This window comes from Mesoplodon densirostris, chromosome 19, assembly GCF_025265405.1.
Source record: "Mesoplodon densirostris isolate mMesDen1 chromosome 19, mMesDen1 primary haplotype, whole genome shotgun sequence".
Lineage (NCBI taxonomy): Eukaryota > Metazoa > Chordata > Mammalia > Artiodactyla > Ziphiidae > Mesoplodon > Mesoplodon densirostris.
Genome location: NC_082679.1, coordinates 31650186 through 31666311, shown reverse-complemented (window position 1 = coordinate 31666311; position 16126 = coordinate 31650186). Strand labels below are relative to the sequence as shown.

At 54.1% G+C, this 16126-nt stretch overlaps 1 protein-coding gene across 1 annotated transcript in view; it reads left to right on the top strand.

The window, feature by feature from the left end:
* The window catches only part of ZNF423 (zinc finger protein 423), a 251209-nt gene that overhangs the window by 123434 nt on the left and 111649 nt on the right, over positions 1 to 16126 (top strand). Inside the window, exon 3 of the mRNA XM_060083156.1 lies at positions 11225 to 14439. Within this exon, the coding sequence (XP_059939139.1) occupies positions 11225 to 14439 (3215 nt within the window). The remainder of the gene's footprint in view (positions 1 to 11224; positions 14440 to 16126) is intronic.

Here is a 16126-nt window from a genome sequence, read left to right as displayed (position 1 = left end):
TCCTTTGAGTGTGAAAGAGGGACACAGGCTGGGTGGGATGCTGGGTTCCATCCCAGGATCCCTGGGTGTGTGGCACCCTGCTTACTTGTAATATGGAAATAACCACCACCACTACCTCAACCATGAGTAGCTGCTCCAACGTCAAAGGGATAATGGGTGTGAACATGCTGTGTAAAATTTTAAATGCCATACAGTTGATGGGATTTGCAATTAATGAAAATAGTATAAGTTACACTAGTAACCTCCTTCATTTATTGAATGCTTAGCAGCATATACACATTACCCATTTTGTAAGGCAGACACTCTTATTATCCCCATCCAATGGTTGAGGAAATGGGGGCTCAGAGAGGTGCAGTGACTTGACGACCGTCACACAGCCAGTGAGTGGCAGCTCGGTCTAAGCGACCCCATACTCTCAAAATAGGGCTCTGCTGTCTCCCAGTGGCTGATGTCTCCTTGAGACTGGCTGAGTCTCTTCAAAATAATGCTGATGGTTTTGGTTCCCCGGAAGGTTTATTAAGGGCCTGGATGGCAGTTATTTGCTGTCAGGTGGCATTTCAGCAGCCCCTAGTGACAGCTAGAAAAAGGGATGCCGGGCCATGGCTTTCAGTCTGTTGGGAGCTCTGTGGGCCCTCAAGGATATGTGCCAAGTGTCCCTTAGAGGTGGGTCAAAGAATAGGACCCCACCCTTCACCCACCAGGGCCAGCTCCTCCTCTCAGTTTGGGGCCACTGACCTCTGCATGCCAGCCTCCACCCTCATGCTGCCTGTTGACCCTTGAGCACCACCCCCGCCCAACCTGCTTAGTTTTTATTCCCAAGCTGAAAGAATGATACCTGCTTTCCCTGTCTGTGGCCTTATTGGTGATGATGAGATCATAGCTGCAAAGGCACTCTGAGCTCCCTGGAGCAGGGAAGGGTGAATACAAATTGCTGTTATTTTTACTAAAAGCATAATTCTAATTCAAGATTTTAGGTGGAGCCATGTCAGCTCCTGGTATCCTTTCTGAGGCTCCTTAGCCTACCTCTGAGGAAAGACCCTCCAGCTGCCCTTTCCCCTTTCTTCTCAGGGTGGACTCTTGATTTCTCAGTGATTGGGCCTCCAACCTTTACACCATACCCTCAAATGTCCCTTTAGGAAAATCAAATATCTACATGCACGACTGACTACTGCTTACATGAAAGGTTCCCCCCCCCCCGCCTTTTTTTTTTTTTGGCAGTACGCGGGCCTCTCACTGTTGTGGCCTCTCCCGTTGTGGAGCACAGGCTCCGGACGCGCAGGCTCAGCGGCCATGGCTCACGGGCCCAGCCACTCCGCGGCATGTGGGATCTTCCCAGACCGGGGCACGAACCCGTGTCCCCTGCATCGGCAGGCGGACTCTCAACCGCTGAGCCACCCCCCTTGAGGAAGCCCTCCCCCCTCTTTTAAAGTGCTTCAAAGTGACAAAGCATTGGTTTAGAGTTGAAACTTGAGACAGTAACTAATTGACAGAGAGGTTGGGCAGACAAGAGCAGAGAAACCTAAGAATGCTAGGTACCTTCTGCAGCCCTCAGAGGTCCAGGCATATAGAGCAGACTCAACAAATATGCGCCGAGGGAAAGAACACAAACTGGGAGATATCCAGCAGGAAGCTGGGATACCTACTATCTGTCATTCCTCATTCCTGTACCCAGGAAAGCCATCACTAGTTGATCACAGATTCTTAGAGCTACAAAGCCTCTTAGAGACCAGTTCATCAGATTACCACTCTCAAGAGTTGGGAAAATGAAAGAACAAGAGGGGATGGGTGTACTTGCCTCTACGTACATCCCTATGGTTATTCAGTGCCAGAACCTGAACCTAGTCCAGTAGTGACCTCATCCACTATGGCTCATGGTACCACCCTCTGGGCTCAAAGTTCTACTCTCTGGCTTTGCCCTCTGAGTTGTCTTTTTTTTTTCTTTTTTTAAATGGAAATTATCACGTTTGCAGCTGAGTAATTTTATTAGCCTATTTCCTGCCTGTAGAATTTGGGGGGTTCCTCAGCCTTCTTCCATCTCCTTTTTGGTCCAAGCTGGCAGTGTTTCTGCTGGTATAAAATTTCAAGAAGCTTGTGGGTCTCCTGTGTATGTCATGGAGGATCTACACCGTTGGACAAGAGGTCCCTACATAGATTTTTTTCTAGATAATCTGATCTCTACTTTTGGCTTCTTCTGGGATGGCTCCAGGGCAATGCCCCCAAATTTCTTAGATGCTCTCTGGTTTGACATAGAGGATATGTGAGTCACATTCTTAATCTCTTCAAAGAGTCTTTTGTGTGACTGAGTGTTCCAACTTTTTAATTCTTCTGAGATATTAGCAAAATGTATAGTCACACTCTCAGTCTTTTCCCTAGAGCATGATTTGCTGATAGTGAATCTCTTAATTATAATGTCTTTTGCAATTTGGTTAGGCTGAGAATTTCCAAAATCATCAATTCCTGGTTCTTTTTGCTTAACAGTTCTTCTCTCAATCCATCTCTTTCCTCTCCACTACAAGCAGCAAGAAGAAAACAGACCATACCTTCAATATGTTGCTTGGAAATCCCCTCAGCTAAATATCCATTTTTATCCATCACAAGTCCTGTTTTCCACATAACTGTGGGACATGATTCCCTAAAGCTTCCTGGCACTGTATAACAAGGATCCCTTTCTTCCAGTTTCCAATATCAAGTTCCTCATCTTCTAAGCCCTCACCATCAGTGCCTTTAATGTTCATGTTTCTCTTATCCATTTGTTCATGATGATTTAGGTATTTTTTACGGTGACTTATGTTTTCTCAAATGTACTCTTTACTTCCTTTTGAGTCTTCACTAACAGAATCAGTTTTTCTATGAATAATCTTTTTTTTTTTTTTTTTTTTGCGGTATGCGGGCCTCTCACTGTTGTGGCCTCTCCCGTTGCAGAGCACAGGCTCTGGACGCACAGGCTCAGCGGCCATGGCTCACGGGCCCAGCCGCTCCGTGGCATGTGGGATCTTCCCGGACCGGGGCACGAACCCGTGTCCCCTGCATCGGCAGGTGGACTCTCAACCACTGCGCCACCAGGGAATCCCTATGAATAATCTTTTAAAGGCAATATAGGCTTTTTCTACTGCACTCCTGAAAATTCTTCTAGTCACTGCCCAATTCCAAAGCCACTTCCGCACTTTTCAGGTATTTGTAATAGCATCACCCCTCTCCTGGTACCAATATCTGTATTCGTTTCCTATTGCTGCTGTAACAAATTAGCATGAACTTAACTGGCTTAAAACAAGAACAAATTATTATATCATAGTTCTGTAAATCCGAAGTCTGACATGGATCTCACTGGGCTAAAACCGCAGGGCTGTGTTCCTTTCTGAAGGCTCTGGAGAGAATCTGTTTTCATGCCTTTCCCATTTTTTAGAGTCTGCCCACATTCCTTGGCTTGTGGCCCCCTTCCATCTTTGAAGCCAACAATTGTGTCACTCTGACTTCCTCTTTTGCCTCCCTCCTCTGCATTAAGGACCCTTTTGATTACATTGGGCTCTCCCAGGTAATTTAGTATAATCTCTTTTTCCGAAGGTCATCTAATTGGCATCCTTAATTCTATCTGCAACCTTAATTCACCTTTGCCATGTAATGTAACATATTCCTAGGTTCTGGGGATTAGGATATGAACATCTTGTTGGGGGGGGGCATTACCTTGCCTACCACAACCTCTGCACAGATTATTTAAGCATCCTGCTCTGTCTGCCACCAAGTGAGGCAAGAGGCCAGCTACATTCATTGGTGCTTGGCATCAGAGCCAGCCTCGGGTAATCCAGCTTGGTAAAGCCAGCCACCGACTCTGCCCACTTTGGGACATGTCTTTGTCTTTGTGGCGGGTGGGGTTATAAAGTGTGAGGACCTCTTCTTGGCTGTCCTTGAGTTGTAGGGGTTGGCACTGAGCAGCTTCTGCAGTGGGGCAGGCCCTGAACCGGCACTCAGGGCCTGGAGAGGCAGTGCAGTCTAGTGGTTAGTGAGCGGATTTGGGGTGGAGGTAGTGGTACATTTGCCACTTGCTAACTCCATGTGCTCAGAAAGTTGCTTTCCTTCTTGGAGCCTCAGTTTGCACGGTTAGAAAGAAGGGGATGTAATAGCACCTACCTCATAGCGATATTGTGAGAATCAAACGAGAAAATGCTGGCAGAGGATCTGGTTTATAGAAAATGTTCCATAAACAGTAACTACTGTGGTTTTTATGAGTTTAGTTCTGGATCTGTCTGCTCCTGCTCTGTGGCCTCTGTTTCCCCGTCTGTGTTAAATAAGATGAGTGATGGCCCGTTAACTTCCTCTTGCCTCCCCTCCCCCTTGCACTGATCCTACGTGTGTGCATATAACTGAGTTGCAGAGTATTCTGGGATGGATGGCCAGCTTTGTCACCTGGTAAGAGGTAAGGACCACGACAGGCACTCGTGTCGCCTTCTTGTCGGTGGCCCCCCTGGGCCTAGTTTGAGTCTGGATGCTGCCTCTGGGGGCTGAGTCCCTGGTAGGCATGGAGACAGTGAGGATGCCCCACCCAGCTGGGAGCTCTGGCCTGGCAGCTTCCGTCTCCTACTGGGCCTTCATATCATGGGATCCAGGACCCCACTCTGGTCCAGGGGTTAACTGTGCTGGGCCTCTCAGGAAGCTCACACCACAGTTTACTGGAAGCAGCCCCAGGAAAAGGCCTCAGAGATTGCCCAGTCCAGCCGTGTCACAGAGGCAGAAGCACTCCGACCCTGCCAGCAACAGAGTGACCTCTGGGACCGAGTTTGTCACAGATCCAGGCTCCCCACAGATCCCTCTGCTGCACCAGGTTTATGGGGAGCGCAGGGAGACAGATGGGTAGAGATTTGAAGTTTCCTAAGAAGAGATCAGCAATTCACCCAGATGTTCCTCCAGCTGAATTTGCATCGTTTCATGTCTGGAAGCCACCTGTCTGGTCCTGGCTGCCTCTGTGGGAAGTGCAGTCAGTGGTGTGTCCTGAAGCACATTCATGTCTTGCAGCTTTTGTCACCTCGGGCTCTGGGGAGCATTGATCTGCCCTCCCAGGATGCCCGGGCTGCTTTGTGCCCACTTTGGGTGGACCTCGCCATCAGCAGGCTTGGACCTGCTGACCCTTATCCCTGGCTGGAGACCCCTCTCCAGACTACAACACAGCTCCACAGTACCTGTCAAATGCTGTTGTCTCTGCTTGAACTACAGGATTTTGGTGATCCTGCCCTAAAGCCTCCTTTTCAGAGGGGATACACAGTTCCCTTCTTGAAAGAGAAAACCTGATGGTTAAAGGCTTCTTCTCTAGCACTGAGAATCAGGAGACCTCCTCCTCCAATTTGCTCCCCGCTCTTTGAACATTCCACTTGTGCACTCCTCTGCCCGTGGCAGACATTACCAGTTGATCTCAGCACTCATTTCTTCTGAGCCCAGATAGGGCCTCAGAATCCTCCTGAGCACAGTATTCGAGGTGACCACTAACAATTTACTGTCCCTGGAAGTTTTCTTCTCTCTCTGGGCCTCAGCTTCTTCCTCTATATCAAGCGGGATTGGTGTAGATGGTTCCTGAGTCTGGGGTCCTGTTTCTCCGAGCGTGGGGAGGGGCCACAGTTATTCCCATTCCTGGAATTCCCAACGGGGACAGAGGGGAGGCTCTACCTGGAGCACCATAGAGCTTTGTCTTGTGGGGAGGGAACTTGCCTCCATAGCAATTTTCATTTTCCCAAGGAATTGGGTGAATAGCAAGGAGACCTTTTGGGGCTTCGTGAGGAATCGTCGAGCCTTTTTGTGGCTATTATGGAAACAATCTGGATGATTGGAATATTGTCCAAAATGACTTTTATGTTCATCCAGAGGGGACTCTTGAGGCACAAATTCCAACTTCCCATATTACGTGGAGGCAGCTGAGGGTTAGGTCTCCTGCTGGACTCTCTGTCCAGTGCTCTTTCCTCTGCCCCAGCGTGTCTCCCCCAGGCCCCTTGCTTGTCCCAAGTCTGCCTGCTGTGCATGGTCTGGACTATCCATGGGACAGCGCCCAGGTGGGGTGCACTCGAGTGAGCCCTCAATCCCCAGCACAGAACCCCACACTGGGGGCACTTGTGGAGTTGATGGAAACTTCACTCCTGGGGCCACTCAGCTTTTGTCCCCTCTGGAGGCTGGTGGTCATTTTTATTCACTTGAATGGACCTGCCCATCCCAGGAATGTCCTAGAAACCTGGAGCTGCTTGGGCATTGGCTGTTTACACCTCCCCCCTCCCTGTTCTTTTCAGAGCCGTTTATTCCTCTAGCACAACTTCAGTGACAGAGGGCTCCCTCCCTCCTCAGCCTGTGCCCCTCGCTGCAGGAAGGTCCCCCTTTCCGCTCACTCCTCTGGGCCTGTGGGCTAGCTACTCTCTCTCCTGCATCCAGGTACTTCCTCGGCAGCCCCGACCTTGATTCTCTGTGACTGGAGGAGCGTGGAGCTGAGGGTCCCAGCCATCCTGGGTGGCAGCCACTCTGCTCTGCCCAGGCAAGGTGTGTCTGAGGCCACGTTGTCATGGCTGTGACCTCAACCTGTGGAATTCACCAAGTGTGGCCATGTGAGCTTGGGGTCCACCTGACTCTTTCTGCCACTGATGTATCCTGAAGCCCAGTTAATGTTCTTTTTTCTACATAATTGAGTTTTTATCGAAATTCCTCCCCTCTTTTATGCTTATTTTTGTTCTCTTCCTGCAGCAGACTGCAACAGCCCCATATAACCCATTTCCTATCAGGCCTTTTTTCAGGATTAGTCCTTTTTAAATGACTCTAATTTTCTTTTTTGAAAGTGATTTTCCTATTTATTTTGTTATATTTCTTTGTAATCATTCTAGGGGGAGGGGGAGGCCAAGGATCTGGCATTAGTCACTGGGTTTCCCTCCTGATATTCTCATGTGACAGTGCCCCCTCCCAAAGGAGAGAGGCAGGGCAGCATGGTGGGTGAAAGCACCGACTCAGAACCAACTAACTGGGTTTGAATCCTGGCTCTCCTGCCTGCAAGCTGTGTGGCTTTAGGCAAGTTACTCAGCCTCTCTGTGCCTCAGTTTTCTCACCTGATCAGGGAAATATTCAATAATAATAATAGTGCCTATCTCATTGGGCTGTTGAGAGGACTGAATGAGTTAACACACGTAAAGCTTTTAAAAGAGTGCCTGGCCCATAGTAGACTCTGTCAAAGCATTCACTTGGACGTGAAAAGGTGGTTGGTCGAGCTGGACTTTCCTTGAAACTACCTTCTCCCTGAGTCCTGAAACATTCAAGTTGAAGGGGACCTTGGGGTTGCCTTCATCCTGTTTCTGCACCCCTTCCCTTTCTGCACATCTGCCTGAGGGCGTGTGCTGCACCGGCTGCACCGTGTGATGTCTAACAGTCAGCATGAGGGGAGTGTTGCCGCTGTAAGAAAAGGACCCCCCTTCATCTGCCGACCTCCCTGCCCATCCATCCTTAGTGTGCTGGCCCCAGTCATCTCTCCAGTCTGCTCCTAGAAGAGTAAGCTAAGTGCCCCCCAAACAAAACGCATTTGGAGGGATGGGGCGGCAGCAGTCAAGGTTAAACGTTGTTAAGGTAAAAGGCTTTAAACAGGGCAATCTGAGTTGGGTCTTTATTTGTCAACATGCCCGTTTCCCCTGATTGGATCTTTTCAGTTTAAGGAGCCTTATTTTCGTTTCAATTCAGATGATTATAATCTCAGCTGTTGCTCAGTTTGTTGTTCCCAAAATAATGTGCTTTGCTTTAGTTTTGAGACCTGTTTGCAGAAAAATAAAGCCAGGCAGCCCCGCAATGAACCTCGGGGACTGTGGTGCTGGAACAGGTTGCTGCTTCTTCTCAAAGACTGGGTGGGGTTGCAGGTGGAGCAGGGTGAGAGTAGACCCCACAATCCTGGTCAAACACCACTGGGACATCCGGCTGTGTGACTCAGGGCAAGTTACTCACCTCGCTGAGCCTCAGCTTCCTCATCTCAAAAATGGGATGTTACCAATGGGAGGATGAAAAGAGATTAATTGTGGTAACAGAAGCACTTAGCACAGTGCTGGCACTTGGGACGTGCTCACTAAATGTAGCTGCTAATTTTATTAGCACTAGTGGTACTCATTTGTGCTAATTATTATTATTGGCCAAATAGTGCTTTTGTTTATCAGTTTTATTGAAGTATAATTTGCATACCATAACATTCATTTGTTTTAAGTGAGCAATTCAGTGACTTTTAAGTAAATTCACAGAGCTGTGCAGTCCTCACCGCAGTCCAGCTTTCAGGCATTTCCATGATCTCAGAAGGATGCCTCTTGCCCATTTGCAGTCAATCCCTGCTCCCTCCTCTGGCCTCAGGCAATCACTAATCTGCTTTCTGTCTCTACAGATGTGCCTGGCCTGGACAGTTCATGTAAATGGAATAAGAGTGCTTCTTCACATTACGTTTTCTCATCCACCCCTCACGACACGTCCCTGTTTGCAGATGTGTGAGCTGACTCTGAGGGTTTAGAGGAACGCTTGTGGGGTGGACAGATGAAGGGAGGAGCAGGGTTCAAGTGCACGTGTCTCCTCTCATCCTCATGAACGAAAGACGTGTCCAGGCTTGGTCTTTCTGGCAAGGCATCTTCCTTGCCCCCCTCACCCATGAACTGGCCTGTCTTCCATTCGTCAGCCCTGCGAGCTTCAGCCAGCTTCTGTACCTCCCGGGCCTCGGGGGCCCCTCCCTGCAATGCAGACGATGGGCCATTCTGGTGGTCCTGTCAGGGCTCAAAGGAGAGCCAGCCCATGACTGCATGGGAGCTTGACACGGGGGTCCCTCTCCTGGTCTCACCTACTCAGGTGTAGTCTTGTACGACTGACCTGTGTCAAGGGGCCTGACTGTGGACAGGCCTGGTGCTGTCCTTCCCTGGGGGACGTCACTGTGGTTGTGCCTCAGTTTCCTCATCTGTACAGAGGGAGGGGCCCTGGTTCCCGCCTCCTTCGTGGTTAGAACAGCCCTTAGCAGAGGTACACAGGAAGGGCTCCGTGGCAGCTTGCGTGAGTCTGAGCTAAGACATCAAAATAATAAAAAGCTGGTGGAGCCCGGCCAGGGGGCGGGGGCGGAGCACGTCCCCCAGCTGCCCCAGCTCCAGCCATCTCTTGCCTTGGGTCCCTTTGTCTGCGCCCCGCGTAGCCCAGCTGGCAAGAGCTGGGAATTACCCGGCAGGGGCCGGGGCGCCTCCCACTGCATCTCATCTGAGGAACTGGCAGCCCTGCGTCGTTCCCATCCGAAGGCCCTGTAATGTGAGGCTCCCAGGGGAGCGGGCGCCCTCACTTTGGGAGACACCCTGCTCTGGGTTGGGTGACTGGGCTTCAGAGGCAGGGAGGCTGCTGGGAGATGTAGGACTCTGGGCCGGGAGCTTTGGAGAGCGGCAGCCTTCCAGGCACAGCTCTGCCAGCGGTGGTAGCTGGGGTCAGGCAGATCTTCACACGGTCGGGGCCAGAGGCCCCGGGCGGGCACCAGGGTGGTGCGTGGGCCCTAGGAGCAGGCTCTGAGTGACCCTGAAAGACCCTTTAGCTGGCCTTGCTTGTCTCTCCAAGTCTTGGGGTTGGCAGCTGTGAGAGCCTGGGGGTATGGGACCCGCGGTTTGAGCTGTGCCTCCGTGATGGTGTGTGTGTGTGTGTGTGTGTCTGCAGGTGAGTGTGCATGTATGTTCAAGCTTGTGTGTGCACGTGGGAGTGATTGCAGGGGAATGGATATGTTTGTGTGAGAGTATGTGACTGTGTGTGATTGTGTGTGGGTATGAGTGTGTATGCCTGCATGTGTGTGAGTGTGTGTTGGTGTGTTGGAGTTCACGTGTGAGTTGTGGGAGTGACGTGTGACCTGTGTGTGTGTGAGTGTGTTTGTGCGTGCCGGTGCCTGCCCAACCTCGGAATGTGGTCCCCCTGCCTTTCCCTTCTAGAGGGTCTGGGCTGCCTCTGGCCAAGAATTTCTGGGTTCCATCTGTGAGGCTTTTCCGAAGACTAAGCTGGCTTGGCTGGGGGCCGGAGAGGCGGGGGCCGTGGTCTGTTTCCTCGGGGGTTAGAAGAGCAAGGTCAGTGCAGTCGAGTCTGAGCTTTTGTTTGTCTCTCCCCTGCCCGTAGCAGCCTGCGGTCCGTTTCATTCATTATTAAGTCTTAAATCCACCCAACACGAAACTTGAGCCATGGAATTCACTCCCTGCTCAGGCTGGCTGGGTTCAACCCCCGCCGTATCTTGGGAAACTTCACTGGTTTAATTTGCTGTGTCCGGTTTGCCTTTGTTTTTTCCAGAAATGGCCAACCCCTAGTGCAGGGGTGGCCCCTCTCCCTGGGGAGGGCGGGCCACATAGGGTGTCTGTGCAGGCCCCGTCCTCACACGCCACAGGGGATTTAAGGGCCCACTAGGCTCTGAGCTCTGTGGCCATCTGGGTCCTGGCCCCATCTCTGATCACCGCACCGTCGGGCCATCACCCAGGGTCCTGAGCGAACTTGGGGCAAATCCAGGGGTGGAGGGGGAGCAAAGAAAACGACCGCCCTTGGGATGGTCTGGTCTGGGAACCCTGCAGCCCCTCCTCAAGTGCCCTTCGTTTACCCCCGTGTGTGCTCTCGGGGCTGATACCATGTGCCTGTCACTTCCGCCTCATATGTCTGTGTGCACCTGAAGCAGCAGTTCCAGCTTTATCAGTCCCCCCTTCCCCACGGTATGAGGTGTGGCCGAATTCATGAAAATGCATTTTATTTTCTTGCAGAGTTTTGCTTACGTCCCATTGCACCAGGGGGATTTCCCCCACAGACTAGGGGTTGGAGGGGGAGTCAACCCCCGTGTCTTGATCAAGTGATGGGACTTACCTCCTTTGGGCCTATGGGACTGACGGTCTCTGAAGACATTTCAGGTGACTTTTTTTCCCAGGCTGCACCCCCCACCCCCCATCAGGGAAGTGACTGAGACCTCACCTCCTGTTGGGGGGCTGGGTGCTGCATCCAGCGGGGTCCAGGAAGGTGTTGCCCAGAGGAGAGGCACGTCCCCTGCTTATCCTGCCACCCTTCTTCCACCCCCTCTGCAGACTGGAAGGCGCGCATGTCCACTTGCTTCCGGCCCCCCAGACTCCCTCCCCCCACTCCCCCTGCAGCAGCTGGCCAGCTGCACACCCTCAGCCCGCGAGCTTTCAAGAAGCTGGCTCTGTCCTTGTTTCTCGCGGCCCTGGGAATTGCCTCTAATCTCTCTTCTGCCTTCCCTCTGCAGATGGTGACGACGACCCACAGCTCTCCTGGGTGGCCTCGTCTCCCTCCAGCAAGGATGTTGCGTCACCCACGCAGATGATCGGAGATGGGTGTGACCTGGGCCTGGGTGAGGAGGAAGGGGGCACGGGCCTGCCGTACCCTTGCCAGTTCTGCGACAAGTCCTTCATCCGCCTGAGCTACTTGAAGAGGCACGAGCAGATCCACAGCGACAAGCTGCCGTTCAAGTGCACCTACTGCAGCCGCCTCTTCAAGCACAAGAGGAGCCGCGACCGGCACATCAAGCTGCACACGGGCGACAAGAAGTACCACTGTCACGAGTGCGAGGCGGCCTTCTCCCGCAGCGACCACCTGAAGATCCACCTGAAGACCCACAGCTCCAGCAAGCCCTTCAAGTGCACCGTCTGCAAGCGCGGCTTCTCCTCCACCAGCTCGCTGCAGAGCCACATGCAGGCGCACAAGAAGAACAAGGAGCACCTGGCCAAGTCGGAGAAGGAGGCCAAGAAGGACGACTTCATGTGCGACTACTGCGAGGACACCTTCAGCCAGACTGAGGAGCTGGAGAAGCACGTGCTCACCCGCCACCCCCAGCTCTCCGAGAAGGCCGACCTGCAGTGCATCCACTGCCCCGAGGTCTTCGTCGACGAGAACGCGCTGCTTGCCCACATCCACCAAGCCCACGCCAACCAGAAACACAAGTGCCCCATGTGCCCCGAGCAGTTCTCCTCGGTGGAGGGCGTCTACTGCCACCTGGACAGCCACCGGCAGCCCGACTCCAGCAACCACAGCGTCAGCCCCGACCCCGTGCTGGGCAGCGTGGCCTCCATGAGCAGCGCCACTCCAGACTCCAGCGCCTCCGTGGAGCGAGGCTCCACGCCGGACTCCACCTTGAAGCCGCTGCGGGGCCAGAAGAAGATGCGGGATGACGGGCAGGGCTGGTCCAAGGTGGTCTACAGCTGCCCCTATTGCTCCAAGCGGGACTTTAACAGCCTGGCCGTGCTGGAGATCCACCTGAAGACCATCCACGCGGATAAGCCACAGCAGAGCCACACGTGTCAGATCTGCCTAGACTCCATGCCCACCCTCTACAACCTCAACGAGCACGTCCGCAAGCTGCACAAGAACCACGCCTACCCCGTGATGCAGTTCAGTAACATCTCCGCCTTCCACTGCAACTACTGCCCCGAGATGTTCGCCGACATCAACAGCCTGCAGGAGCACATCCGCGTCTCCCACTGCGGCCCCAACGCCAACCCGCCCGACGGCAGTAATGCCTTCTTCTGCAACCAGTGCTCCATGGGCTTCCTGACCGAGTCCTCCCTCACGGAGCACATCCAGCAGGCCCACTGCAGCGTCGGCAGCGCCAAGCTGGAGTCCCCGGTCGTGCAGCCTGCGCAGTCCTTCATGGAGGTCTATTCCTGCCCCTACTGCACCAACTCGCCCATCTTCGGCTCCATCCTGAAGCTCACCAAGCACATCAAGGAGAACCACAAGAACATCCCGCTGGCCCACAGCAAGAAGTCCAAGGCAGAGCAGAGCCCGGTCTCATCTGACGTGGAGGTGTCTTCCCCGAAGCGGCAGCGGCTTTCGGTGAGCGCCAACTCCATCTCCAACGGCGAGTATCCCTGTAATCAGTGCGACCTCAAGTTCTCCAACTTCGAGAGCTTCCAGACCCACCTGAAGCTGCACCTGGAGCTGCTGCTGCGCAAGCAGGCGTGCCCCCAGTGCAAAGAGGACTTTGACTCCCAGGAATCCCTCCTGCAGCACCTGACGGTGCACTACATGACCACGTCGACCCACTACGTGTGCGAGAGCTGCGACAAGCAGTTCTCCTCGGTGGACGACCTGCAGAAGCACCTGCTGGACATGCACACCTTCGTGCTCTACCACTGCACCCTGTGTCAGGAGGTCTTTGACTCCAAGGTGTCCATCCAGGTGCACCTGGCGGTGAAGCACAGCAACGAGAAGAAGATGTACCGCTGCACGGCCTGCAACTGGGACTTCCGCAAGGAGGCCGACCTGCAGGTGCACGTCAAACACAGCCACCTGGGCAACCCGGCCAAGGCACACAAGTGCATCTTCTGCGGGGAGACCTTCAGCACCGAAGTGGAGCTGCAGTGCCACATCACCACGCACAGCAAGAAGTACAACTGCAAGTTCTGCAGCAAGGCCTTCCACGCCATCATCCTGCTGGAGAAGCACCTGCGGGAGAAGCACTGCGTGTTCGACGCGGCCACCGAGAACGGCACGGCCAACGGGGTGCCCCCGGCTACCGCCAAGAAGGCCGAGCCGGCCGACCTGCAGGGCATGCTGCTGAAGAACCCCGAGGCGCCCAACAGCCACGAGGCGAGCGAGGATGACGTGGACGCGTCAGAACCCATGTACGGCTGCGATATCTGCGGGGCGGCCTACACCATGGAGGTGCTGCTGCAGAACCACAGGCTGCGGGACCACAACATCCGGCCAGGCGAGGACGACGGCTCCCGGAAGAAGGCTGAGTTCATCAAGGGCAGCCACAAGTGCAACGTGTGCTCACGGACTTTCTTCTCGGAGAATGGCCTCCGGGAGCATCTGCAGACGCACCGGGGCCCCGCCAAGCACTACATGTGCCCCATCTGTGGCGAGCGCTTCCCCTCGCTGCTGACGCTCACTGAGCACAAGGTGACCCACAGCAAGAGCCTGGACACGGGCACCTGCCGCATCTGCAAGATGCCCCTGCAGAGCGAGGAGGAGTTCATCGAGCACTGCCAGATGCACCCCGACCTGCGCAACTCCCTCACAGGCTTCCGCTGTGTGGTCTGCATGCAGACGGTCACCTCCACGCTCGAGCTCAAGATCCACGGCACCTTCCACATGCAGAAGCTGGCGGGCAGCTCGGCTGCGTCCTCCCCCAGCGGCCAGGGGCTGCAGAAGCTCTACAAGTGTGCCCTGTGCCTCAAGGAGTTTCGCAGCAAGCAGGACCTGGTGAAGCTCGACGTCAACGGGCTCCCCTATGGCCTCTGCGCCGGCTGCATGGCCCGCAGCTCCAACGGACAGGTGGGTGGCCTGGCCCCGCCCGAGCCTGCCGACCGGCCCTGCGCCGGCCTCCGCTGCCCCGAGTGCAGCGTCAAGTTCGAGAGCGCCGAGGACCTGGAGAGCCATATGCAGGTGGACCACCGTGACCTCACTCCAGAGACCAGCGGGCCCCGGAAAGGCGCCCAGACATCGCCAGTGCCCCGGGTAAGTGCAGCCCACCCGAGCCTGGACCTTGCTCCTTGGGGCTCTGCTCATGCCCAGGGGAGCCCCCGTGCTGAGCTCTGTGTTGCCCGGGGGCGTTCCCTCTAGTAGCCCAGAGAAGCAGCGCCGTTGTGCGGCGGTTAAGCACATCTGATTGCAGTAGACGCTGAGTTCAAACCCCAGTGTTGCCATTTCCCTTCCTGTGTGACGTGGCATTTTTCTTCCTGGGCCCCATTTGCCAAGTGCTCGTCTGTAAAATGGGAATAATGATGGTCTGGACTTCATAGAATTGTTATGAGGGGCCCCGTGGCATAATGTAGATAAAAGGCTGATGCAGTGAGTGCTCCCTCAGTGTTGGTGGTCATCTTGGTCATTGATCTGGGAGTGGACTTATTCACATGCTTATTGGGTCTTCTTGGGCAAGTCACTCTGTTCTCTAGGCTTTAGATTTAGGAATCCTTTGACAATTTATGGAGATAATATACACATACAGGGCTTGGAACCTGGCACTTAGGGCCCAGTCACGCTAGCAGTTATCACCAGCTGACACCGTTACCATCAACAGCATCACTATAGTCAGTGCAGTTGCTGGTACATGGAAGGCCCTAGGAATGTTTCCAGTTACTGTTATCGTAAATGACTGATTGATGATTGGTCAAAATTATCCTGTGCACCCTTTATTTTGGGGGTGCCTGGCAGCTAAGCAGAGTCAGAAACGGTCTCTGCCTTGGGGGCTACCAGATCGGGGGGAGCCGCAGGCCCATAACCAGTGGGTTTCAATGAGGCAGGGGAAGTCTGAGCTACTGGAGGGTCCACATGGGCCCTGGGAATGGTGACCAAGGGGCACCTGCCAGTGGGCCTGGAGGCTGCGTGACCCTCAGGTGTCAGAACGGGCCCGGGGATTCCCATCAAGTCTGTGTTGTCTGTTTCCAGACCGAGGAGGTGCCAGGCAGATCTCGGGGGTATCTTTCCCTGGAGGGCCACTGCTGGTACCACTGGCAGGGGGGCAGGATTTGGGGAAGGGCCACCTGCCACAGGTGCCTGCTAGAAGACAGGGATGTCTGCTGAGGGTGTTTCACTGTGGGATCAGAACTGGGGCCCGGAACTCCGGGATTTTGAGGGGGAGAGAGAGTGAGAGAATGGCTGGAGAGGCTGAAGGGAGACTCTGCAGTGGGGGCCCCTAAGGGGTCTCCTGGCCAGCTTTCCACAGAGGCCAGTGAGCCAGAGGCCCTGACCAAGATCACCCAGCTGCAGAGAGAAACGTCTGAATGAGGATAGAGCTGTGTGTCCAGCTGGGGCCTGAGGCCTCTCCTCAAAGCCCCGTCTGTAGCAGAGAGCTCCTTTTAGAGGTGACTGATGGGTTGATTAAATTTGTCCTGCGCGCCCATTATTTCTGGTGTGCCTGGCAGCCAAGGAGAGTCAGAAATGGACCACTTTCTTAAGGCCTTTTGACTGAGCAAAGCCTCTAGGTAAGGGGCCAGCGGTCACCCTTCAGAGGTCCTGGGCACAGTGCAGTCACGGCTGCCCAGCTCTGTCCCCCTGAGCCTCAGCTTGCTGCCAGCCAGTGTGGGTGAACTGGGGAGGATTTGGGCCCTGGAGTCAGGTGGTCTGCCTTAAAATCTCCCCCTTCCAGTACCCACTTATGATTTGACCTCTCTGGGCTTCGGTCCTCACCTGTAAAGCCAGAGGG